The following is a 25,001-nucleotide window of genomic DNA, read 5'->3' on the forward strand; positions in this document are numbered from 1 at the left end:
TCTGTAATAACCACTAGTTAAGTAAGATCTGAGAACATCAGCACAAAATTTGCTTTAGTGTTCAGCTAATGGGTTTGGTGTTTTATATTTCAGGAATAATTGGAATCAGAAAATTCCATCTAAACTGTAATTTGGAGATTTCCCTAAAGTATTGAGACAATTTGCATTTTTTTAGGTTGTGTGATATGGTGCATTTACTTCACTCATTTATATTGAGTCTGCTCACTTTTCCTGCTTCCACGTGAGACAAACTTGAAGTGATTCAGATTATTAGCTGTGTAGTGTCTCAAGGTTAAATTAAATGAGATCAAAGTTAATACTGAGTAAATAACATGCAAAATGTAAATGAATTTCCTAAACTCTACCGGGCTTGGTGGATAAAGTTCCCCTACCCACAAAATCCCAGATTTGTGGTATGTCCAAGTTGTATATAGCACTATTTACTTAGTGCTATTGGAGATAGTGGATTTAGAATATTATCTGTAATCATGTTCCTTTCTCTTTCTTGCCACATCTATAAAGATTGTTGTACTGACAGTCCATGGCTAGCAGATTCCTCCAGAATAGGAACTAAACTTTTATCTAAATGGGGATAATCTATTAATAAGTAGATATAAAACCTTGTAATCTGCTATATGAGATATTTTTCTTGGTGAATTTTATTTAAGGATCTCTAAGCTCTTTAAACAAGCCTCCTTCCTTCTCCTTATGAGAGAAGTTAGCAATTAATAATACACAGTAAGATATGTACATTTGTGATATGCCACACTGAGAGCCAAGATATTGCAAGAGTTAACTTTGAATGCTCTCAGTGTCTGGCACAAAAATAGGTCTTATATAAATGTTAGCTATTATTATTTTTGGCACGTGAGTCCTTTGTTCAAATATATGTTGATCAGTGAGTCAGGGATCAATCTGGTTTGCAAAGTATTATTTTCTTCTTCAGTTTGCAAACTGCAAAATATCTTGGAGGAAAAATAAAAGTTTGACTCTGCATGTGTCCCTGAAGGTGGGGAAGTAAAGGCAGGGATGAGGGAGATAGAGAGTTGACCGCTTACTTGAGAAAGAAAAGCTTTAATGGTGGAAACATTCTGTATCATGGAATTGTCGGAGGTTCTTTGAATCTGGTCCTTCAAGTCTATACAATTTTCTGTTATAAAGTTTTAATTGATTTATCTTCTTATGCCTGGCCAACATAAATTGTATCGACAGTGAAGGTTTATATGAATTTTGTAAATCTCTGCATCAGGACTTTTGTTTGGAGAATTTTTATCCAGAAAGGGAAGCAAGAAATCTGAATTCTGCTTTTGAGATGAACACTTAGCAAAAGTCACTACTATCACAAAATTATTAACTCTGGATTTGGTGCAAATTATGAAAAAAAATTGACCTTTAATATACTAATTGGAGATGTTTCACCATTATTTAGAATTGAAATTATTTCAGTGTCATAGTGAGAAAACTTTCCTTGAGGGAGAAGGAGAGATCGTCCTATGCAATGGTCATGTGTATTTAATTTGATCTTATTCTCTGATGGGTATCTGCATGCACCCAACATGGATGAGTAAATTCTGGAACACTGCCAATGAGCTTCACATGAAAATAGCTTGGAGATTTGTTATCCACAGTACAGTGGAATTTATTGAGGGAATGAATTGAACATTCCTGAGCTATACCATATATACCATATACCATCCATTGATCCTTGGAACTAAGGGCAACAGTCTTCAAGTCAGGTCAGCATCTTCTAGGCAAGTCAACAAGCATTTATTAAGTGCCTACTATGTACCTGGCATTATGCTAATATCTGGGGATAGAAAGAAAGGCAAGAACGGTCCCTGCCTTCAAGGAGCTTACAGTCTAATGGGAGGAAACGGCATTCAAACAATTACATATGAATAGTATGTACAGAATAAATTGGAGATGATCACAGAGGAAGGCATTAATGTTAAAGGAGACCAGGAAAGGCTTCTTGAAGATGTCATTTTAGCTGAGACTCAAAGGAAACCAGGAGGTGGAGGTGAGGAAGGAGACCATTCCAAGCATGGGAGACATCCAGTGAAATTGCCCAGAATTGGATGAAGTATCTTATGTGAGGAACACAAGGGAGGCCAGAGTAATTTGATAGTAGAATGTGTTGACTGTTGAGTAAGGGGTAAGAAGACTGGAAAGGGATGAAAGGGCCAGGTTTTTTTTTCTCCCTGCTGTTTTTTTTTTTCAATTTAGGGCAATTTTTCCTTCTTTTCTCTCTAAGAGAGGACCTTATCAGGCGTATTTTTGACTCTGCACCACTTTTTCTGAGTTGTTCAGGGACTCTCATGCGGTTGTCAGCTACAGTCCAACGAGATCATGGGAAAGATATCTTTACTGCTCTGTCCTATTTGTCTAGAGTCCTCAGTATTCTGTGTGTGTGTTGCATGTTTGTATTTGAGCTAAAATTCCTCCATTGTGATCAATGTGTATTTTAATTCTGTAGGCTTATTAAATTTACACACCTGTTTTCAAAAACTTGTGAGAGTGAGTTGTCAGTTGCCATCTGCTAAAGCACATTATTACTAAGGTTTATAGATCCCAAGTTTATTGGACTTTTGGAATATATGTAAAAAATTCATGAAAGGAGACTATCATAGTTTTGATAGAGAGTAAGGATAGGTAACTCAATGAAACTATGAGCTATGCTGTGCAAAGTTACCCAGGATGGACGGGTCATAGTGCAGAGTTCTGACAAAAGGTGATCTAATGGAAAAGGAAATGGCAAACTATTCCATTGTCTTTGCCAAGAAAACCCTGTGGACAGTATTACAAGCTTTGGGAGATAGTGGAGGACAGAAGGGCCTGGGGTACTATGGTCCATGGGGTCAGGAGGAGTCATACACAACTGAACAACTACAACAAAGGGTAGACACTTGGCTATGCATTTACGTGGACAAGAGAGAATGAAAGAATACAAATAAAAACAATGTAAGTAGGCATGTGCATGTTTTTGAGTTTTTATGACATGATTGTGGTGTATGTGTGTGTGTGTGTGTTGAGAAAGAATTTTGAATGCTACAGTTGAAAGGTTTCATGAAAAGTTATGCTAGAATTATGGAAGTGATTAAAATTGATTTGTCATTTTAGTTTTGGAACCCACTGTATAAACGGGCAGTTTCGAAAGCATTAGCACTATTCCCTGTAATGAATAGACTAGATGAGTTCAGAATTTTGGCTCTGTAATATCCTATAAGAAACAATCCCACAGAGTTGTGCCTACTCTCCCTCTTTGCTAAGCTTCATTCTAAACAACTGGATAGTTGTAGCCATGACACTGAGAAGTTTTATAATTCCTATCTTGATTCTTGGCCCAAAGTAGTGTTTGGGGGAACCTTTCTGACTCTGATTGGTCTTTGTAGTGTATTTCCCTACTTTGACATTCAGGTATCCCCTGAAGATATGAGACTTTTCTTGACATAATGCCCCTCTTTCCCCTCTTGTGTAATAGTGGCATATCCCAATTGACTTGAATTGTGGGTTGGTTTTTTTTTTGTTTGGTTTTTCAGAGTAGGGAAAGAAGCTCTAAATAGTAGATCCAAAAAGTTGCAGAGATTCTAGTGGTTAAGATAGCAACTTCAAGCCTGAGAAATTGGTAATTGGAAGGGGAAATTGGAAAGAAGGAAAGAAAGAAGTATTGATTAAGAGTCTACTATGTTTCAGGCACTGTACAAAGTGTTTTGCAAATATTATCTCATTTAATCCTCACAACAACCAAACCAGCCAAACAGACCTACTTAATGTTTCCTGAGTTCATCATTCTATCATCTCCAGCCTCCATGCCTGTGATTCCCCTTTTCATCTTTACCTCTTAGAATTACTGGCATCATAGATCTAAAGCCAGAAGGCACCTTTAGGTACCTCATTTAACAGATGAAGAAATTGAGACCCAGGGAAATTTAAGTGATTTGTCCAAGTGACAGTTCAGAGGTGGGATTTGAACCTATAACCTCTGATTCCAGAGCCAGCACTCTGCACTGCATCATGCTGCCTTCTAGGTTGCATCAAGGCTCAAATGAAAACCTACCAAAACCTGACAGACCATATTTTTATCAACTAAAGTGCTAAACCTTAAATATCCTGAAAGAAACCTTTTCTGATCAGTTGTTAGTCCTTCCTCTTCCTCAAATTATATTGTATATATTTATCTGTTTTTAAATTGCATCCTTCCAGAAGGTTTAAGCTCCCTTGAAATCGATGTCTATTTTTAACTTTGTCTTTATATACCTCTTTCCCTGCCTCCCCTTCCCTTCTAGCACAGGGCATTGCACGTAATAGGTACTTAGTAAAGGATTGTTGGATTGGATTAGATGTAGCAACCAACCCCAAGGCCTACTTTCTAATCTTTATGAAACCTTTGTGAGAACAATCTACCTATGTCTTAAGTGTTCTGAGATGAAAATGTAAGAACAGAACAGGGGGTTTTTCCAATGCTAGTCTACAGAAGGCTATAATCACTCAATTAACTAAAAAGTGTGGAGAATACAGGATCCCACCATATTTATTGTTTGTTGACTATAAAAAAAGTGTTTGACTTTTTAGAGCAAAATGTTGCCTTAAAGGCTGTCTTCTAGCATGGAATCTACCGTCCATATGTGAAGATCATGCAGATTTCTGATTGGTGCACTGCTCTTAGTGCAGGGTGATGGAGGCTCTGCCAAGATCCCGGGGATCTTTTTCCCTTAGTGTGGCCACTGTCATCCTCATGCCTTGTCTCTCGGTAGGTCAGTCATTCAATAAATTAAATTTGAAGAGATAGAAATTGTAGAACTAGTAGGGGCTTAAAGATCATCCTCTAATCCAACCACTTCGTTTTACAGATGAGGAAACTGTGGCCCAGAGAGAACAATTTTCCCAATAGCTATTTAGAAGCACAACTGGCGGAGGAGCCCAGTGCAGTGTTTTACTGCTAGATGGATTCTTAAATGTTAATTGAAATATTTCTTGTTGAGAAAAGGCTTTTACAGTGGAGGGAAAGTGGGGGAAGGTGAGAGGGAAAGAGTAAATCTTATTCTCATCGGATTTGGCTTAAGGAAGGAATAACATATACACTCAATTGAGTATGGAAAGCTATGTTACCCTACAGGAAAATAGGAAGGGGATAAGAGGAGGAGGGAGGGGGGATTGATAGAGGGGAGGGCAGATTAGGGGAAGGGATTATCAGAAGCAAACACTTCTGAGGAAGGACAGAGTAAAAAGAGAATGGAATAAACAGCGGGCAGGATAGGATGAAGGGAAATATAGTTAGTTTTCCACAGCATGACTGCTATGAAAGTGTTTTGCATGACTGCACAAATATAACCTGTATTGAGTTGCTTGCCTTCTCAATGAGGGTGAGTGGGGAGGGAGGAAGGGAGAAAATTTGGAACCCAAAATTTTAAAAAACAAACATTAGAAAACATTGTTTTCACATGCAACTGGGAAATATAAGATACACAGGCAATGAGGTATAGAAATCTATCCTGCCCCACAGGAAAATAAAAGTGGAAGGGGATAAGAGGAGGGGGGAGAGAGAAGGGAGGGCAGATCAGGGGAAGGGGTATTCAGAATGCATGCTGTCTTGGGGTTGGGGGAGGGACGAGATGGGGAGAAAATTTGGAACTCAAAATCTTGTGGAAGTGAATGTTGAAAACTAAAAATAAATTAATTAAAAAAAGAAATATTTCTTGTTGGAAATTAGGAATTAAGATTTTACTCATGATACTTGAAATTTGTTTAGAATACTACAAACTGTAAAATATAAACATTTTACAGAATTTTAAAGAGTGAGACTATTATTTAGAGTATTTTTTAAAAAAACAAATACCATTTTAACATGGCATTTTTAGATTCATTCATTTATACCATGGGTCATGTCGCATCCCCCCAAATATAACTTAACCACTAAAAGGCTGACTAACAAAGTTAGCCTGTAATGTGGCTCTTAGTTCTGACACAAGGCAGTGGCATTTTTAAAATTATCCAACTATTATTTGTAGATTCCAAGCCTCAGAGAACTTAGATTCTTTTCAATCTATTACACGAGGATTTATTAGGGCCCTGCTGTGTTGCAAGGCACTGTGCTAGGTGCTGGGAGTAAAAAGACAAATGACAAGCAGTTCTTGCCCAGAAGGAGCTGAACCCATAAACCGATGATACGTAGATAAAAGATTGTTTAAGAAGAGAAGGAGGGGCAGCTAGGTGGCGCAGTAGATAGAGCACTGGCCCTGAAGTCAGAAGGACCTGAGTTCAAATCTGGCCTCAGACCAAACACTTGACACTTACTAGCTGTGTGACCCTGGGCAAGTCACCTAACCCCAATTGCCTAAAAAAGAAAAAAAAAAGAAGAGAAAGAACATCAGTAGTTAAGGAGACCAGGAAAGGATTCTGTTAGGAGGTGGTACATGGGCTGAGTCTCGAAGGAAGAGAGGGTTTCTAAAAGAGGAAAGGAAAGAGTGCATTTCACAATCAGGGGTTAGCCTCCCACGGTTGGGGAACCTGCAGCCCCGAACAAACCCTGGTTTGTTCTGTAAAACTTGGACTCAGTCAAAGGACCACACTTGACGACCTAGAGGGCCACACGTGACCTCGGGGCTGCAGGTTGCCCACCCCTGCCTGGGCAGCTCATGGAGGTGGAAGATGGAATGCCAAGTTACAGGAGCGGCACATAGGCCAGTTTGGATGGAATGCCTAGTGCCGGAAGGAGAATGATGTGAAATAATTCTGGGATATGTTTTTGTGTGTGTGTGTGTGTGTGTGGCAATTGGGGTTAAGTGACTTGCCCAGAGTCCCACAGCAGATGTGAAATAGTTCTGAAAAGATGTACCAGAGCCAAACTGGTAAAGGCTTTACCTGCCAAACCGAGCTTCTATTTTATCTAAAAGGCAATAGGGAGCTACTGAAAGTTTCGAGGAAGTACATAATGATCAGACCTTTGCTTTAGGAAGATTATTTTGGCAGTTAGGTAGAGAATGGTTTCAAGAGAGGAGAGATTAGAAGCAGGGATACCAATGGGAGGTCATTGCGATGGTCCAAGTAAAAAGTGATGGGAGCCTGAACGAGGGTGGTAGCCACATGAGTGGGGAGAAAAGGACCAATGCAAAAGATGTGGTGGTAAGATAGTTGGCAAGGTTTAGTGACCATTGGATACAGGAGGCATGAGGGAGAAGAAAGAGTGGAGGATGATCGTGACTCCCCAGATGGTGCCCTCTGCCACCTAAATACGAAAGGTAGGAGGAAGAGTGGGTTTAGGAGGGAATGTCATTCCATTTTGAACGTGGTGAGTTTAAAATAAGTTTACCAGTTATCCAAATGGAGATATCCCCCAGGCCATTGGCGATTCCGAACTGGAGTTTAGGAGAGGGATTGGATCTGGATATATGGATTCTAGAGTCATCTGCCTCTCAGTGATAATTGAACCTTTGAGAGCTGATGAGATCACCAATGTTGTTGCTCAGTTCTTTCAGTCATGTCTCTTCGTGACCCCCTTTGGGGTTTTCTTGGCATAGATGCTAGAGTGCTTTGCCATGTCCTTCTCCAGCTCATTTTATAGAAGAGGCCAACAGGGTTACGTGACTTGCCCAAGGTCACACAGTAAGTGTCTAAGGCTGATTTGAACTCAGGAAGATGAGGCCCAGCGCTCTATCCACTGTGCCACCTAGCTGCCCTAACAACATCTCAATGATAATTGAACCTATGGGAGCTGATGAGATCACCAACATCAGTGTTACGCTTTCAGGATCGTTATCATCATGAATACTTGTGTAGCTGGCAATAGAATTTTCTGTGTTTCTCCCACAGAACTTATTAGGAAAAATGTTATTAGCTTTGATGGCATGTATGCCTTGAGAACCGTTAAAAACCCAAAGTAAATTGTAGCAGTTGTGGACAGATTCAGATAATTTGAATAAACCTCCCGAAGTGTGCAAGAGAGATAATACAGAAGAATGAGGGACTTTGTCAACTTTCTGGACGAGTGGATAGCTTTTGAATCAAGAACACTTTGACCTTGGGTAAAAGGGTATCTTGCCTGGGGCTAATCAGGAAGAGTTGTCCCTTCTACTAGACAGGCACTTTCCCCCCCTTTTGGTTGCAAACACTAAGGCCGTACGAGAGAAATAATGGAGGGAATCCTGTCTTACATCCCTCAAAACCTAGCATGGTGCTCAGTATATAGAAGGCGCTTAATACTTGATGAAATCAACGAACGGATAGTTGTGCTCTGGACCAAAACAAAAAAAAGGAAAAATCGAGAAAGTTTCTGGGTACAATTATGAACTTAAAAGAGAGACACCACAGGGGACAGTGTAATACACAAAGGGCTAGATAGAGAATAAGGAAGACTTGGGTGCAGATCCCGCCATTGATCTTAGTGGTTTTGTGACCTTGGGAAGTTCACTTAATCTCTCTCTAAGACTCAATTTTCTCGTTTCTAAGATGAAGCGGTCAGACTAGATGGCCTTTGAGGTTTTTTCTAGCTTTACATCTGTGATCTTATGAATTAGGGCAATGGAGAGCAGCAAAGAACAGTCCACAAGCCTTCTCCAGGAAGCAATGAGGTATGGTAGGGAATTTGACCAGCAGAGAGCATGAGAGAATAAAACTTGAGGCCACCTGGGGGAGACTGATAGAAGAAAGAATCAACATGGGGTGACTTCTAAGTGACTAGGCAACTTAGCAAAGCATAATATTTCGAAAATAGTAGCTCATTTGAAGGTTTAGGGTTTTTTTGCTTTCATTTCTTCCTTTCAATAGAACTTCGGTTCGTGGTATTTGTCATATTTCCCTTTCTATTTCCCTTCATATTTCCTATATGACCTTTGTCATATTTCCCTGAGGCTGCTAGGTGGCACTGTGGATAGGGCTCTGGGCCTGGAGTCTGGAAGATGTGAGTTCAAATCTAGCCTCAGATGCCCAGCAAGTCACTCAACCTCTGTATGCTCATGTTCCTCATCTGTAAAATGGGGGTAATAATAGCACCTACCTCCCAGAGCTGTTGTAAGTATCAAATGAGATAATAATTGTAAAGTGCTTAGCACAGTGCCTGGCACAGTAAGCACTATATAAATGTTAGTTATTATTATTGTTGTTGTTATATTCTTTCAAATGGTATGTGGTCTGAGTGTACTAGTTGAGTACCATTGAAAAGAGTTCACTGGAAGCAACTAGATGGCAGAGTGGATAAAGCTCTGGCCTTGGAGTCAGGAGGACCTGAGTTCAAATTTGGCCTCAGACACTTGGCATTGACTAGCTGTGTGACCTTGGGCAAGTCACTTAACCCCAATTGCCTCACCAAAAAAAAAGAAAAAAATAAGAGTTCACCAAGCTACTATGGGTATGAGAGTAGGAAAAGGAGTAAAGAGAAGTTAAAAAAAAATTCTCTTAAGTGCACCTAGACCCATTGTACCATGAAAGTTTCTGATATTTTATTTGAAAGGCATCCACGTAGAAGTGGTAATTAAAACTATGAGAGGGGAATATGGAGAGAAGAGAGTCTAGGACCGAAGTTTGGTCAGAGAAGCATCTAGGACAGGACCTTGGACAATTCCTACATTTTGGGTGTGAGAGGAGGAAGGGTGCAAAAAGAGCCAGAAGAGAAGGAAAAAGAAACATCACAGAAACTAAAGGAGAGAATCAGAAAGAAGCAGTGGCCCACATGACAAAATGCTGAGGAAAGGTCAAGGATGAGGACTTGGAAGAAACCATGAATTTGACAATTAGAAGGTCAATGGGGACCCATGAAAGTCAGCAGCTTTCAGTGGAGTCGTGGAACTGGGGGCCAGGTTATGAGGTGTGGTAGGAAGAGTACTTATTTTACGTTGGCTGGGCTGCTTTCCACTTAAAAAGGTAGGGACACCATTGTAGGAATCATCATTTGTTTTTGTTTTTTTTTTGAGTGGGGAGAAGAGAAAGGGAGTAGCTTTTATATAGTACCTGCTATGTGCCAGGCACTGGGCTAAGCACTTTACAAATAATTATCTCAGGCTTCCTCTCTGAGGACGAGAGAGTCCAGAAAGTTGACAAAGTCCCTCATTCTTCTGAGAGAGAATGCAGCATAAAAGGCCAGCCCCACGGGGAGTTGGGTGTCCAAGTTTTGGCAAAATACCCTGTGAGGCGATGGTTTTCTGACCCAGCCTTGTTAATTGCCTTAATAAAAGTGGAGAGGGAAAGGATTAGTTGATTGAGTAACCTTTTAAACTTTAGGAATTATGTTAATCACTTTGAGCAAAGTTGTTTTTTTATTGCATTTTATGGTCTACAACTGTTTCATTGCATTCTAATCCTGAGCCTGAATCATGGATTAGCCCAGAATATGAAATCCTAGAAGTGGGTGGTGAGGAAGTTAAGACAAGGATGGAGAGTGTAGACTTTTTAAAAGTGTAGCCATGAAGAGAAGAAGTATAGTCCAGTTCAAGGAAGGAATAGCAGGTGAGGACTATTTTGTTTTGGATGTGGTTGACATGAATTCATTTATAGGCAGGAGGGAAGGAGTCATTAGAGAGGAAAATTAATGAGTAAATGTTAACAAGTAAACAAGAGTAAATGAGATAAAGGGGAAAAGCCACTGTGGCAGAGACTAAGGAGCAATGTCCTTAGAGTCAGGACCTGTTCTGACAAGTACCAGCTTTCTGTGACACTGGGCAAGTCTCTGAGTCTTACTTTCCCCATCTATAAAATGGGCATAGTACTTGTACTACCTCCCTTCACAGGGTCATTGTGAAAAAAGTGTGTTGTAAAACTTAAAGCTTTATTTAATGAGTTAATAATAATTATAATGTTATTATTCTAAGAAAGCTGGAAAACTCCAATATAGAACATACAACATCTACCCTGACTGCCTCCAAAAAAAATAAAATTGATATCCCCATTATAATCTCAGAAAGAAATGTAAGAATGGAAAGTATATTGCTTTTACAGAGACTCAAATTCAAGTTTGACAGAGTCTACTCCTATCATTTGTTTCAGTAAATCATCATCATAATAGTATTAGCTAACATTTGTGTAATGTGTTAAGGTTTGCAAAGCACTTTACATATGCTAACTCACTTATTCCTCACAATAACCTTGTGAGGTTGGTACTATTATTGTCTCCATTTTAGTGATGAGGAAACTGAGGCACAGTGAGGTTAAGTGATTTGCCCACGGTCATTCAGCTAAGGAGTATCTGAGGTAGGATTCAAACTCGAGTCCTCCTGACTCCAAGTCCTATGCTTTATCCGCTGTTATCACCTAGCTGCCATAACTCTTTGTCACACCACATGGTTAAGAGGTAGAGGACAAGATGGTGTTCTGATAAATAATAATCCCACATCAGAGTAACAACACATAAGTCTTGGAGAAATATTAGGGTTAGGCTCCCCCAGGTGAGTTGGCATCGTCACTTGCCATGAGTAACTGGCAGGTGGCATTTGCTGCCCATGGATCAGAACAGAAGATTGCCCCCCTCAGGGCCACATCCCTAAATTCATGGGCTTTACCCCAATTTCCCTTTTCTAGTGCCATTCCATGAGCCCACCCTGGTTCTATTAGTTCTCTTTTCTGTGTTCTTAATACTTTTGAAATAGGTTGATTCTTGTAGTCCATTCATCTTTTATTAATATAGGTTGGGTTTTCTTCAGCTCCACCCAGCCCAGGACATCTAAAAAAATACTGCATTCTTCACAAATCCTGCTCTCTGTCACCACCCCATCAGGAATTATCACATTCCCAAATCCTAACCTCCAGGATACACTCAGAGGACCATGGTCACATAGGACAATAACTTATTTGAATTTTACGGACACTTGACCGTTCCTTGTCCCCACTAATCTGATCACCTTTTTAGCCACCATGATTTTGAGAGAAGAGGGTTTTTTCTTTTTTTTTTTTTTGCCACAATGAATCTGTATCCCAATTTCAGAGAATTAGGAGGCAATAAAATACACACAACACGAAAACTATCCAGAATATATTTTAATCTTTGATGATGCAGAAGGCACTTTAGTTTCTTGAAGTTTGCTTTACACCATTTTTATGTTTATGAGTTATTGTAGATGCAGGGAATTGCCAGTGAGTAGATTTCTGATTGATAGAATGAGGGCTGAAATGACTTTGACTGTAGGAGGTCAGAGACAAAATGGAGACAATCTTTATAAAGTGGACAATGGAATCCTAGCTCTGTTCTATAGTGTTCATATTTCAGGCTGTTACTGAGCTGAAAAATTCATGGCTTAATGAACTGCTTAATGGAGCACATTATGAAAACTCAATTAATAGTTTAAAACCATTAATATTTTTAAAAATCATTTTATTCTGTATAGAAGCACAGAGTATATATTAATTCTTCATCATCCTTGCTTATTAGTATTTTACCAAATGGATAGAGCTGTCTTCACTACAATCTTTAGTCATTGATACCGCCTGATTATCCTCTCAGGAACCATTCTAACCGACTGGGCAGATAATAAACAATTCTTTATTGCTGACCAGATGTGTCTTTTCTTTGGCTTAAAGAGCACTTTTGCTTGGAAATATTTTTCATAATAAATCATAGATGAACAAAGGATTGCCAAAAAAAAGTTCCAAAATACAAAAGTCAGCAACATTTTCACAAAGGAAAATAGGTTTGCCAATGAAAAGGATGTCTTTTTTTTTTTCTTTGCAGATTATCCCCAAAGATAGTCTCAAGGTCCAGACAGCCTAATCGCTTTCTACTTTATGAAATGGTTCATTTGTGGACTACATTCAATTGTTACAGTCCTTTTTACATATCATGTCTTGATAGAAAGCAATAAGATAAAAAAGAAATATGGATTCAAAATCTCTTGTCCCACAGAGGCTAATGACCTATTACTTAGATAATATTCCAAGTGCAAAAGGCTTCCCCTACTGCGTTGTCAAGGTTGAAATTAAACTTTCTGCTCTTTTCTGTTAGGTTATAAGCTATACCTCGCCTAGCAAATATAGCCTGGGCCTCTTCAGCTTTTATATCTGTATCATTGTGCTATTTATATCCCATTGTATGAGTATAATACCATGGAGTACAGTTAATGTGTGAGCCTTACCTTAAAATTTTCTCCTCATAGGTTTAGAAGGAGAAGAGAAAAAAAAAATCAAAAAAAAGGTAGGAAAATGGTATAGGGTGGAATGTGGAGTGATACAGATTCTTTATCACTTGCTCCACTCCAAAGTAGCATCTGAAGCATTCTCAAAGGAAGGCCTCCCTACATGGCAGCAGGGCAGAACCCCCTATACCTTTACATCTGCACTGTTGGCCTTCGCTCTGTGGGAGTGAATCTTTAGCCTTTGGTCATTTTCTAAGGTGTCTAGATGAATTATCACCATTCAATCTGTAGGCTTCAGGAACAGCTGCGGCCTACTAACTTTTCTCTTCTCGGGGCCCCAACTCTCTCTGTAATAGGGGCTGCCTGATGAAGCTCTTTATTTTTTTCATTACACAGTCCCTATGGACAGAGATCTTGGATTGCTAGCACTTTGCACAGAATGAAAAATTTGTTGTTTAGTCGTTTTTCATTTGTGTCTGACTCTTCATGACCCCATTTTCTTGGCAGAGATATTGGAGGAGTTTACCATTTCCTTCTCCAGCTCCTTTTGCAGATGAGAAACTGAAGCATACAGGGTTAAGTGACTTGCCCAGGGTCACACAACTAGTAAGTGTCTGAGGCAGGATTTGAATTCGTAAAAATGAGTCTTCCTGACTCCAGGTCTGATACTCTATCCACAGCACTGCCTAGTTGCCTTAGAAAAGACAACTGTCAGGAGTAGACCCTTAATAAACGTTTGTTGGATTGGAGTAGCAGTGTACCAGAGGTAGAGGACTGTGTTTCTAATCCCAGCTGTTTCTTAAGCATCTTTGTGACCTTGGAGCTAGGCGAATAGTACAGTGAATAAAGAACTGGGCCTGAGGTCAGGAAGATCTGAGTTCAAATCCAGCCTTTGATACTTAGTAGCAGTGTGACTTTGGACAAGTCACTTAACCTCTGTTTGCCTCAGTTTCCTCACCTATAAAGTGGGGATAATTTAATAATAATAATAGTAGCGCCTACCTTCCAGGGTTGTCGTAAGGATCAAATGAGATGCTATTTAGCATTGTACCTGGCACATAGTAGGTACTTAGTAAATGCTTCCTTCCTTCCTTTCTTCATCAGTCACTTAATCTCTCTGGCCTTTAGTTTCCTCATCACCAAAATGAGGGGGTTTTGTTCTACTCTCCCTCCCAGCTCTAAATCTGATCCTATTCATATAATATCCTTTCTTTCTTTGTCTTTCTTTGTCCTGATGCCTGAGACCTAGAGCGACAAGTCCTGCCTCTGACACTAGAATGGCCCTGAAATCAGAGGCAAATTGTGTAACTTTTTGCAAAATGAGGAGTCTGAATGAGCTGATGTCCAAGGTGGAGCTCTGATGTTCTTTGATTCCCACTGTCCATTCTGAAATTATGATTATTACGTGTTTCAAGAAAGATCATCAAAACTTCAAAGCACTGTGAAAACCTGAAAAGAGTTGTCCATTTCCAAAGATAGCTTCCTCTGTCAGTTAAATGTATGGAGGGGCACATTCACATTCGAACCCTACGCCTCAGAAGATGACTTTGGGTCGTTTGAAGGCACCTCTTCCACATACGCAGAAGGAAAATGGCCCTTTTTTCCTTTCAAGGATCCAAACCACCAGCCTTCATTTTGCTTCTCATATATAGTCACGATGTCTCCTGTTGAGAAAATGCATGAAATTAGACAATAAGTGTGCCACAGCTATTTGGAAGTCTGGGACACTGTGCCTGCTTCCTTAAACCTTTTAAAGGGATAATGATGGGAGGGAGCGAGGCAGTAACTGGATTGAATCTTTTTTCTGTATCCCTAAATACATCAAAATAGTTTGTTTTAAAACCAAAATATCCCATTCTGTTACATTGTAGTTTATATCATATTTATTAATATTAACAATGGCTAATATGCAATAGCTTTATATAGTTTGCAGATTTCCTTTACAACAATCCTGGGAACTGGGTGCTAATATCCCTGTATTACAGATTTAAAAAAGAAAAGGAAAAACCTGAGGATAAGAGACATTAAGTGACTTGCCCAGGATCAAATAGTAAGTATCTTAGGCAAGATTTGAATTCAAGTCACACTGACCCTGAGTCCACCTAGTTGCCGGTAAGGTTACAACCTGTAGTGCTTTCTCGTGTAAGGAGGGTCTGAGCATAGCCACAGGGATGCAAGGCAAGGGTTGCTAACTCCACTTCATCACTGTTATTGCTAAATGAAAACCTAGGGTAATCATTGTGGTCCTGGTGCTAGCTACTACAGGGCATGATGGAACTGCAAAAAATTTACTGACTCCCCAACCCAAATACATGGAGGAGTAAGACTGTCAAAGGGGCAGCTAGGTGGCGCCATAGTGCACAGAGTGCCAGGTCTGGAGTCAGGAAGACTCATCTTCCTGAGTTAAATCTGCCCTCAGACACTTACTAGCTGTGTGACTCTGGGCAAGTCATTGTTTGCCTCAGTTTCCGCATCTGTAAAATGAGCTGGAGAAGGAAATGGCAAAGCACTCCATTATCTTTGCCAAGAAAACCCCAAATAGGGTCACAAAGAGCCAGACACGACTGAACAACAAGACTGTCAAAAAATAGACTTGACCTCAAAGACTGTTGTGCTGGCTGAGTACAGCTGTGGACCTGACTCATAAAAAAGCGAAACTTGTTAGCGACATAGACTGGCTCTCTTAAGAGGTATAAATATTCCCTGTTGGGAAGAAGCAGCCTAGTGGCAGAGAAGCAACAGGTGGTAGCAGCTGAATTGAAGAGTTGGCAATCCTGCCACCTTTGGTGGACACCAGAAGATGACCTTGGGCAAACAGCATGAAAAGCACCTTCAAGTCTACTTTTTAATGAAAAGAAGACCTCAGGGAAAGAACTTGGACTTCAGGACACAAGATCCAAACTACCTTGTGAGTGGAGATCCTAGGACAAGAGTTGTTGTTAGAAAGCCCTTACTGAGAGAGGGGCCAGATTAGGGAAGAGTTCGCTTATGAGAGATATGCCCACTGGGAAGAGGGAGTGCTTTTAGTTTCCTGTTTTAATTAATGATTCTTGTTAATCAGGAGCTAAGCTCTTTCTTCCTGTTGGAGTCCTAGTGCTATCTGTACCCCCTGAATTTTGGTGCCCTGAGGAAAATCTCTGATTGTCTCCTCCTAGATATAGCTCTGCTCAGCAGAGAAGCAACTTAGCAGCTCTACTGGGAAGGAGCAGATAGCAGCAGGTCAGCAGAGAGGCAGCCTAGCATCAGCTTCAGAAGCAGAGAGATGTTCATTCTAGCTCAGAGGTTCTTATACTTATTTGGCCTACTGCCCCCTTTTCAAAAAAATAATTTTACTCAGCACCCCTATGGAAATGTACTCTAACCCTTTAACGGTTCTTTTAATTTGAGTCGTTTCAAAAAATTTTTTTAATATTTTTTTTAAATGATGCATCTTAAATTTAATAATTTATTGTAAATTTGTGGAATTTTTCCTGCATTGAAATTTTGATGATGCAATATTGCGTTGTGTAACCATATAGAATCATTACATGCACATATTCTTGCCAATGCCTGGTGGACTTCCCAACAATGCATGACACACTTGCCTGCCAACACTTGCTATTTAAGACTTGTCAGTGGACTTGACCACTGATCTGTTATAACTTGCATTTTGTGTGTTTATTTGGAAAATAATGTAATCACTATGACTTTAATTGTTATACCATGGGTGAAACATGTACAAACAGTTTTTCAAATTTTTCTTATCTTCTCTTCTTTCCTTATGCTTTCACCGCCCCCTTATTTTGATTCAATGCCCCCCAGTTGCACTGGAGGCTACTGCTGCCCCTCTGGATTGGTCCAACACCCCCCAGGGGGTGGCATTGCCTACTTTGGGAACTTGTGTATCTAGCTTGAACACAATCTAGGAGTATGAGTTGTAGGGGGAGGAGTTTTCCTTTTCCCAACAACAGTATGGCATGAAAAGATGGCGGAGAAGCACAAAGCATAGACAAACTCTACTTCACAACTCTTCCACACAGACATAGGAAGTGGACCATATGAGGTCTTGGTCAGGAAATCCAAGAAAAAAATCAAAATGAGTCCTTTTTCCAGCCCAGATGAGAATGGGGAGACGGAGAGGTCTTTGGACACTGCAGAATAGGTCTGGCCAGAAATGGCTGTATGGAACATTCCAGAGATAGAGGATGGTACACCAGGGCAAAAGGAAGGATTATTTCTTTCTGGTTTTGTATGTCCAGCACCTACTATAGAACCTTGCATGTAATAGGTCTTAATAAGTGCTTTTTATTGATTACTATCCTGTTTAACTGCCTGTTGCTTTGAATTAATGTGTAATTTATTTTGATCCAGAAAAGGGGAACATTGGACATGAGCTCATGAATTATTGTTTAGAAGACATGTTGATATTAAGAGTACTTTGAACTAGGGCAGGGGTGGGGAACCTCCGGCCTTGAAGCCACATGTGGCCTTCTAGGTCCTTGGGTGTAGCCTTTTGACTGAGTCCAAGTTTTACAGAGCAAATCCTTTTATTAAGGGGATTTGTTCTGTGAAGTTTGGATTCAGTCAAAGGGCCGCACTTGAGAACCTAGAGGGCCACATATGGCCTTGAGGTGGCAGGTTCCTCACCCCTGAACTAGGGTATAGCTTTGGAGGGATGTTGGGCTACATATAAAAATATAACTATTAAACAACTAAAAGTTAGATAGCTTTCAATGAAACACAAAATTAAAATGACTTCTTTTTTGGGGGGGTGGGGCTAGGCAATGGGGGTAAGTGACTTGCACAGGGTCACACAGCTAGTAAGTGCCTGAGCCTGGATTTGAGCTCAGGTCCTCCCGACTCCAAGGCTGGTTCTCTATCCACTGCTCCACCTAGTTGCCCCCAAAAATCACTTCTTTAGAGTAACTAGTTAAAGCAAACAGAACTGATAAGACACTTACCTCACTAATTTTTAATTATTCCATAGTAGATTGTATTTAGACAAACATTGGAGGGAGTGCATGGACACAAATACACTGTTGATGGAACTAGAATTTGGTCCAGCCATTCTGGGAAGCAATTTGTATTTGTTTCTTTCAAAATGTATTATTTATTTTTTAACATTTAAAAAAAATTGAGTTCCAAATCTACTCCCTCCTTCCCATTCCTCCCCTACCCATTGAGAAGGCAATTAATTATACATGTGAAATCACACAAAACATATTTCTATATTAGCCGTGTTGGGGAGGGGGGACAAGAAAAATAAAGTGAAAAAAATCTGCTTCAATCTGCACTTAGAGTTCATTGGTTCTCTCTCTGGAGGCAGATAGCATTTTTCATAATGGGTCCTTTGGAATTGTCTTTGATCATTGTATTGATTTGAGTTGTCTTTCCCAATTGATCATCATTACAGTATTTCTGTTACTGTGTACAATGATCTCCTGGTTCTGTCTGAAAAGCAATTTGGAAAGATGCCAAGAAAGTGACCAAACTGTGCATATACTTTGGCCTAGCTTTATCTAACTCGGCCAGTCCCCTAGAGAAATCAAAGACAGAGGAAAAAGATCTTTAGGTACACATATATTTAGAGCAGCTCTTTTCCTGGTGCCCAGCTACTGGAAACTAAAAGGGTCTCTTTCTATTGGGGAATGGCTTGAATGCAATGAAATATTATTGTGCCATAAGAAATGATAGGGCTACATATCTAGCTGTGTGACCCTGACCAAGTCACTTAACCCTGTTTGCTTCAGTTTCCTCATCTGTAAAATGAGCTGGAGAAGAAAATGGCAAACCCATGCCAGTATCTTTGCCAAGAAAAACCCAGATGGAGTCATGAAGAGTCTGACAACTGAAATGACTGAAAAAAGAACTGATAAAATGGACAATTTAGGAGGAAACCCTATAGGAAGACCTTTATGACCTGATGTAGAGCAAGGTGCACAGAACTAGGAGAACAATGTATGCAGTGATAATGATGGGGTGCTGGGTGCTTGTGTTTGTACTTGGACCCCAATTTTCTTCCTAGCCTCAGAAACACTGCCTCTGACAACCACTCCCCAGCCCAAGGACACTGTGCCTAGCAGTTATTCATGTGTGAGCCCCAGCACGACCCTTACCTCTCTCCCTGGTGCAGCTACACAAAGCTGGGTGAGAGAGTGCTGGGCTGCTCAGGCCCCAGCCCTCAGATCATGTCTCTGGAAGCCTCCCAACTCCTTAGTAAGTTCCTGTCTTGTGAGAAAGCTTTCCCTTGTTGCAGAGCATTCTCTCATAAAGACAGAGGGAGAGGGGTGCCTTACCCAGCCCAAGGAGTTATGTCCTTGGTCAGCCCAAGTACTCTTCCCCCTGCCAGACTCCCAAGATCGATACCTCTGTCATCTCCCTCCCTGTCCGGTATACTCCCTGTACTTTCCCATCCATAGCTCCCAAAGACACCTGCACCTTTAGATTACCTCATCAGTGTCCCTGGCATTCCTTTCCCATGCCCTTTTCCATATAAACCCTAGCTCCATCCTCAGTCTCTTGCAGGTTCATTAAGAATTCTTGCCCGCTGAAAAGCGTAACAATAAATCTTTGCCACCTTGACTTAAAGAATGCTTGAGTCTGTGAATTCATTCCAGACAACCCCGTCCTGTACTTCAGTCTTTGAGGGGTCTCAACCTCTCAGACCACAACAATAACACTATAGAAAAAAAATTCTTGGAAACATTTTAGAACTTTGGTCACAGCAATAATAAATAATAAATCATGAGTCCAAACCTGCCACTCACCTCTGGACAGAGAAGTAAATTTAAAATGAAGAAACTAATTTTCAGATATGGCTAACGTGGGAATTTGTTTTGCTACATCATGCAGATAGTCAGGGTGGGAGGGGGAGAAGAGGTAGTCAGAGGAAGGAACAAGCATTTATAAAACGCTTGCTATGTGCCATGCATTATGCTAAGTACTTTACAAATATTATCTCATTTGGTCCTCACAACAACATAGGAAGGTATCCCCATTTTACAGCTAAGTAAACTGAGTTATACAGATGTTAAATGGCTTGCCCATATGTCTGAGGTCACTTTTGAACTCAGGTCTTCCTGACTCTAGGTCAAGCACTCTATCCACTATGCCACCTAGCTGTCTGAGGGACAGACTAATTTTTAAAATGTTTATTAAAATATATATGTATTCATAATTATATTTTAATATGAAATCTAAACCTGTTATTAAATCTATTTAATAAATTAATTTTATTGATTAGATTTATTAATTTAATTAATTAAAACATTAAATCTAATATATATTTAAATTATACAAATATATTAAATCTAAACTTTAATTCAGAATAATTTAAAATAATTTAATTTTCTATCATTATATAATATATTCTACATATTAGGTATAATCATGCCACATGTAAAGATGTGTATGTTTATATGTTATATGGTATGCATATATGTACATGTGTGGATACATACAATTTTCTCAAAGGCCCGGATAATTTAGTTTTCTCTTCACATTCCTACCCATTCACATAGTACCTGGTACATCATGGAAGCTTAATAAATGTTTGTTGAGTTAAATTAATAGACTTTATTAGGCTACTCATTCTTTAGCTTCTGCATTTTCCTATGTCTTGTGGTAAGAAGAAGCCTTTTAATAATGAGGTCTCACATTTATATAACACTTTATGTCTTGCAAAATAGTTTCTTCACAGCAACTTCTTGAGACAGGTGGTGAAAGTCTTATCTCCATTTTACAGATGAGGAAACTGAGACTCCAAGAAGTTAACTCTGTTGCCTGAAGTCTCAATCCTGCTAAGTGTCAGAGCTAGGACTGAAGTCAAGTTTTCTGACTCCAAGACTGGTTATTGTTTTCTTTATGACTGCTCCTTGTTAGTCAACAATCAGTCATTCTACAGGGGTGTATTATTTATTTTTTCCTGTCCACAATGAGAGGTGTGTGTTCATTAGTCAAGCTGCCACCCCTGCCTGAGTGGGGTATAGACTTTGTGAAGACTTTTCAGGGTGGTGAAAGGGAGACTGTCTCCAGAGAACAAAGAAAGAGATCAACAGGCCTAAGTTTTGTTTTCCTGAAAATTACTCAAACCTGTGGAATCCGGTCCCCCCTTACTGCCCTATCAGTATTAAGTTTGCCAAATAAGAACGTATACATTTTGACTGGCTATGCCCTGTTTCCTTGGTTTTTTTGTCTCCGGGGAAGATTTTCGTGCTTGGAATGTGAGCCCTGCCTCCCAGCTAATGGGAACAAAGGGGCAGTGGTGGGTAGGGGGGCTTATTTGCGATAGGGTATATAATTTTGCTTTGTCCTTTGTGCCTTGCCTCTCTCCTGCTGGAAGGGGTGACCCCTCCAGAAGGGCCTAAGGTGAGGTCCTGAGGGCCTGAGGTGAGGTCCTGAAATTCGTAGGTCACTGACCTGGGAGGGTCCGGCGACAGCCTTCAAATAAATTTTTGAAATGGGTAAGGAGCAGTTCAAACCCGGCACCACAGAACAGAAAGAAGGTATACCAGAAGATAGCCCCTTAAGGCTGGGTTTAGCGATTGAGATGAATTACCAAAAATATAGGGAACAGATTGAGTAATTGAGTGCACTATTAAAACATAAAAGGACAAGGAAATGTAAACAGGATTTGTTTATGGCTTTGTTTCTGTCTGTGTTTGTGTCTCTGTGTAGTATGAGTGAGTGTCCATGTGTAATCTGACACCCTTTGCAGCAACACAGCTTCTAAGAGCTGCAGCTGGATTTATTGCTTGGAAAAATGTTTCCTTTCTTTCTCTCCCCCTCTCCCTCCCTAATTACAGCAGCCTCAGAGGAGCAGGTGGATGGGAGGGAGAAAGAGAGAAAATTCTCTCTCTCTCTCTTTACATTCTAACTCTGGCCAAGTTTTTGAATGTGAAGGGAAAGACAAGAAAGAAAAAGAGAATTTAGAGCAGGAATTGTCATCACGTGTCTTTTTAAGGGAATATATAAATTTGCGGAAAATATTTCCTTTTAAAAGGCCAAGAGTATTGGATTTAAAACAAAAATGTTTTTCAATTTTTGTCATTAGTGATTATAAATTCAGATCTGATTGGATTTAAGTTTACTGTTGTATAAAAAAAATAATAATGGTTGTTATGAGATGTGGCATTATCAGTTAATGTTAAAAGTTAAAAGTGTAATAAGAGTAATAAGAGCAATCATTTCTATATGTGATAATATGGAAATGCAATTGATGTTATCTGAAGTTTATTGTTTAAGTTATTACTGTATTTCTAAATTGTATTGTATTTCTAAAACTCTTAGATTGTAAAATCTGAGGGACCATTATGAGGTAGAAATAGTGTTAAGGTAACTCTTGACCTACAGTGGGTCTTTTAGTGATAAAGATGAGATAATTTGAAAACTGTTAAATACCTAGTGAGGTGTATTTGGTTATAAGACTATGATAGCAGATTTTTATTTAAAATCTTAACTAAAGTATAAAAATATGGTGGTTTAAAGTTATAGTCTCAACATATTAATGATAAGATGAATGATTTTCTGTACAAAAGTGACTTGGTAGTACATCCATTTTAGTTGATAATGGGTTGTTTTAAAATTTATTACAATTTGTGGAAAAGGAAGTTAAGTATTTGGGACATTTAATTAGTGAAGGAAGTAAGAAATTAGATCCAGTTAGGGTAGAAGGGACCCAGATCTAGGACTAAGAGGGAAGTCCATAAGTTTCTTGTATTGGTAGGATATTGTAGAAACTGGATTGATTCCTATGAAATTCTCACTAAATCTTTATATAAACATTTATTGAATGAGGGACCAGATCCCATAGATTGGGATGAGGAAAGTAATAAAGCTTTGAGCAATTGAAAAGAATTTTAGTCTCTCCCCCTGTGTTAGCTTTACCATGCTTGGAGAAACCATTTCATTTGTTTGTAAATGTAGATAAGGGAGTAGCCCTTGGAGTTTTGGCACAAATAAGAGGAGGGCAGAGGCATCCAGTAGCATTTTTTATCTAAGCTTCTGGATTCATAATGTTAACCCTGCCTCCTTTTTGAGTGCCAACCCAGGGCAATCCAGTAATATTGAACATTGTTGCCTGAATCAAACTAAAGTAAGGGAAGACCTTCAGGAGTCTCCGATTCCTGGAAGAGTAAATCTGTTTATAGATGGATCCTCCCAGGTGGTGGAAGGAAAAAGGACAAAATGGATTTGCTATTGTAGATGGGGATAAAAATTCTTTAGTTGAAGCAGGAAACTTGCCTAAGATTTGGTCAGCTCAAACCTGCGAACTTTACGCTTTAAACCAAGCCCTAAAATTGTTGAAAGGTAAGGAGGGGAATATATATACAGATTCTAAATATGCACAGGGAGTGGTACATGTGTTTGGTTATTATGGAAAAAAAAAGGAAGAATGATGACTGCAGAATGCTTATGGCATATGTTAGAAGTGGCACTATTTCAGTTTATTTCATATGATTGGAAGGTGCCTAACACAATGCCTGGCAGAGGGCAGATACTAAAAAAAAAAATGTTAATAACTATTATTATTAGTTCCTTAATTAGATCTGACCAGTATACAATGCCAATGGTGAAGAGATGCCCGATTTTCTATGTAAGGAAATTTGGAAATGCATTCAACAGAACTGGAGTCACCTGATTGGTAATGCATTTGTTTCAAGTTTTAAACACCTAATATTATTGCAATTTGGTAAACTTTTGTATCAGTTATGTCAAGTAGCCTTTCATAATTTGGATGTTATTAAAGTGTGAACTTAAAGGAACTAAAGGATGGTGGAAAAATTGTGTAAAACCAGTTATATTACTTTGTCAGTCTTGCTAGCCCTGTATCATAATGTTTGATAACTGCTATTTAGAAAACCAGGTATTTCTACCTTTACCTGTAATTAAAGAAGGGGTTATAGCTAAAACAATTTGTCTTATCATTTATGAAAGTTATAAGATTGTTAACTAAGTTATTTGAAGTTACTGTTTTAATGTGAAAACCTAGAATTGTTAATTGATTACTGTGTGAAAAAGGAAGGAATTGGGTAAAAGCCTTATCCAGCTTGGCTCTGCCCATTCAAAACAGTCCTCCTTGGGATATGAGGGTCAGCAAGCAGGGGCACCAAGATTCGCCCCTCTCTGGGGTACAGAGTAATTCCCCTTATTTTGTAAACTTGCCAAGGTCCCTGGAAACCATCTGTGTGGGCAAGGTCATCTGCCCTGAGGCAAGAACTTGTTTGGGTTATGGAGTTCCTGAACAATGAACTTAGCTTGCTGAGATTTAGCAAGTGTATAGAAATGATTTCTAATGATTGACTTTTATACCAGGACAAGTTTAAATTTGAGAAGGAAAGATGTTAAGTGAAATCTCTTATGTATGTGAGTCCTGCTTATTGCAACTCCATGGGAGTAAAATTAATTGTATCTGGCTTTAAGCTGTGATTAGTGAAACTTGCTGTTTGAGGTAAAAGGCTCTTGGGACTATAATTTTGTTTTGAATTTGAATTTGGATATAGTTGTCTGCAATAAATCAGTATCTGAGAGAAATGTCACAAGTTACTCAGAGGGAATGTGATGCTGTACTGTTAACTGGTGGAGGTCTGCATTTGGGAAAAAGCTAAGAGGACAATCTTAGTGTCAATCTAGGATGGGATCCTCCTGGCTCAGTTTCCCCATTATGTTCCTTTGAGAAGGAATATTTCCCACCTGACTATTCCTGAGTCTGCCTATGATGTGGAATTGATACTACATGATTGGAAAACTACGACTCTTATCTGAATTCAAAAAGAGCTAAGGATCTTGTCATATTTGGCATGTCACATGTCCCTGCCTTTTCCTTTTGTAGTAGGTTTCTCTGATCAGAGCAAGCGGTCAGTAAAAGACATGGGCACAATGTAAGTATGTGAGATCTTGCTATTTTGATCTGAATTTGTAGTCATCCCATGGCCTAAGTAAGAGTAAAATTAGTGTTTGAATTTATCATAT

General features: G+C 39.4%; 1 protein-coding gene across 4 annotated transcripts in view; it reads right to left on the minus strand.

The window, feature by feature from the left end:
• Positions 1 to 14,115: 14,115 nt before the first annotated feature.
• Positions 14,116 to 25,001, minus strand: part of NOSTRIN (nitric oxide synthase trafficking) — an 88,921-nt gene continuing 78,035 nt past the window's right edge. For all 4 annotated transcript variants that reach the window (XM_027865943.1, XM_027865942.1, XM_027865944.1 and 1 more), the window contains one exon: positions 14,116 to 14,716. In XM_027865943.1, the coding sequence (XP_027721744.1) occupies positions 14,580 to 14,716 (137 nt within the window). In that variant the 3' untranslated portion in view covers positions 14,116 to 14,579. The remainder of the gene's footprint in view (positions 14,717 to 25,001) is intronic.

Source organism: Vombatus ursinus, unplaced genomic scaffold (genome assembly GCF_900497805.2).
Source record: "Vombatus ursinus unplaced genomic scaffold, bare-nosed wombat genome assembly UNPS02014779.1, whole genome shotgun sequence".
Lineage (NCBI taxonomy): Eukaryota > Metazoa > Chordata > Mammalia > Diprotodontia > Vombatidae > Vombatus > Vombatus ursinus.